This window comes from Corvus brachyrhynchos, unplaced genomic scaffold, assembly GCF_000691975.1.
Source record: "Corvus brachyrhynchos isolate BGI_N302 unplaced genomic scaffold, ASM69197v1 scaffold19, whole genome shotgun sequence".
NCBI classification, from domain to species: Eukaryota; Metazoa; Chordata; class Aves; order Passeriformes; family Corvidae; genus Corvus; species Corvus brachyrhynchos.
This window is the reverse complement of record NW_008246061.1, coordinates 2,296,037-2,298,164: the sequence shown is the minus strand read 5'-3', so window position 1 is coordinate 2,298,164 and position 2,128 is coordinate 2,296,037. Positions and strand designations below refer to the sequence as shown.

At 57.2% G+C, this 2,128-nt stretch overlaps 1 protein-coding gene across 1 annotated transcript in view; it reads left to right on the top strand.

Moving 5' to 3' along the window:
- PES1 (pescadillo ribosomal biogenesis factor 1) overlaps positions 1-1,675 on the top strand; it is a 6,412-nt gene extending 4,737 nt beyond the window's left edge. Inside the window, exons 10-13 of the mRNA XM_017746499.1 lie at positions 1-158; positions 244-398; positions 752-919; positions 1,205-1,675. The exon at positions 1-158 is cut by the window's left edge and continues 14 nt beyond it. Coding sequence (XP_017601988.1) covers positions 1-158; positions 244-398; positions 752-919; positions 1,205-1,291 — 568 coding nt within the window. The 3' untranslated portion in view covers positions 1,292-1,675. The remainder of the gene's footprint in view (positions 159-243; positions 399-751; positions 920-1,204) is intronic.
- Positions 1,676-2,128: the final 453 nt, after the last annotated feature.

Below are 2,128 nucleotides of genomic sequence, written 5' to 3'. Positions count from 1 at the left end.
TGACTCGGTGAATGCCAAGCTGTGCCTGCCCGTGGCCGATTATTTCCCTGGGGTGCTGCTGCCCCCGCACCTCTCCCCCTTCGTGACGGAGAAGGAGGGCGACTACGTCCCTCCTGAGAAGCTGAAGCTGCTGGCCCTGCAGAGGGGAGAGAATCCAGGTGCTGGGAGCCCTCAGAGGAGTTTGGGAGCTGGGCTGTGCCTGCTCTGGAGCATCCCGGGGATAACAGTGGTGTCTCCTTGTAGAGGAAGAGAGTGAAGAGGAGGAGGAGGAAGAGGAGGAAGAAGAAGGTGACAATGACAAAGAGGAGGAGGAAGAGGAAGATGAGTCTGAAAAAGAAGAGGAGATGAAGTTACAGAAGATGGAAGAGCAGAAGACTCAGAGCACTCAGAGCAACAAGGTGGGAGCCCGTGGAGGCAGCTCTGGTGTCACTGTCCCTGCTGAGGGATGTCCCTGTCCTGGGGCCAGTGGGACACTCAGACAATCAAGGAATGGTTTGGGTTGGGAGGGACCTTAAAGCTCATCTTGTTCCACCCTCTGCCATGGGTCCCAGGCTGCTCCAACCCCATCCAGCCCGGCCTTGGACACTTCCAGAGATGCTCCTGGCCCCACATTCATGAGCTGCAGCTCCCATCCCTGCAGGTCCAGAGGGAGCTGTGGCTCTTCCCTGGCCCGCAGTGAAAGGGCTGGAAATGCCTGTCCCTGTGGAAGGAGGGGCATTCCTGGGATCCTGAGCTCCCTGGCTCCACACAGGTGCTTCCCGTGAAGGTGACGGCAGGGAAGGTGCGGGTGGAGGACAAGCAGCGCCTGGAGCAAGAGCAGCAGAGCGAGGAGAAGCGCTTGGCCATCATGATGATGAAGAAGAGGGAGAAATACCTCTACAAGAAGATCATGTTTGGGAAGAAGCGCAAAATCCGCGAGGTACGGAGATGGGCCCCCCACCTGCATCCTGGGCTGGGCTCTTCCCAAACTCACTCGCTCCTTCCACTCCTCCCCGTCCCTGGTGAAGGTGTTGAGGTCCCTCCCAGTGTCCCCAGGCTGTGCCACAGCCGGGCAGAGCTCCCTGTGCCCCCTCAGGGCCCCCTCTCCATATCCCACCCTGATCCCAGTGCCGTGGGGTCCATCCTGCACGTGGAGCTGTGGTGGGACTGGGGCTCTGCAGCTCCTGTCCTGCTCTGACTGGGGGTCTCGGGGCTCTCTCCCCAGGCCAACAAACTGGCTGAGAAGAGGAAAGCTCACGATGCGGCCCTCAAGGAGCAGAAGAAGAAGAGCAAGAAGGCGCTACAAGCGTGACAAGGCCGGGGGCTCCCGGCTGGTTTTCCACTGTTGCTTTCGGGTGGAAAAACCCTTGGCTTTGCTCCTGGGACGGAAATGCTGCGTTTGAAACGTTTCCCATCTGTAAATACACCTGCTGCTCTGCCTTTCCCCTGGTCCTGGCACAAAGACTGTCTTCTCCGTGCTGGTGCCACCTCTGCATGGGGAAGAGGAGGCCAAGGAGAGCTCTGGGCTCGTTCCATGCGAATTTGCAGAGCCCTGGGTGCTGGAGTCTGGCTCCCAGGAGCTCCCCGGGGCAGAGGAGTGCGGAGCCCGAAGCTGCTTTGCAGTATCCACACACAAAAAGCCATGTTCCCTTGTATTTTTATTTTTAATTAAAGAAGGTGATGCTTCCCTGGTTCTGTTTGTTGGCTGTTCCTTGTGCCTGGGCACAGGGGAGGCTCCTCAGGGACTGATGTGGATGGATGGGGAGATCCATGGCTGATGCCAGGGGGGCTGATCCCGCTCGAAGTGGTCCCTTGGCAGCAGCAGTTATCCTTCAGTCCTGGGTTTTCCCCCAAAAACACCTTGGAGACACCACAGCTGGGGCCAAGGTGTCTCATGGGGTTTCTGGGCACACTTTTGCCCCCGGGTGTGGTGAAGACAGGAATTTTTGGAGGATACCCCTGGCACTGCTGTGGGGACACAGAGGGGATCCGGGGCGTGACAGCCCTGGGCAGGGAGTGAGCTCAGACTCTCAGGTTTAGTTTCTTTTCCTAGATCTTCTTTTCTTTCTTTTTTTATTTTCAATTTGGTTTAAATGCTTTTTTCTTTTTACTGTTTCCCTTCTCCCCCTTTGTTTTCCCTTTTTTTCAG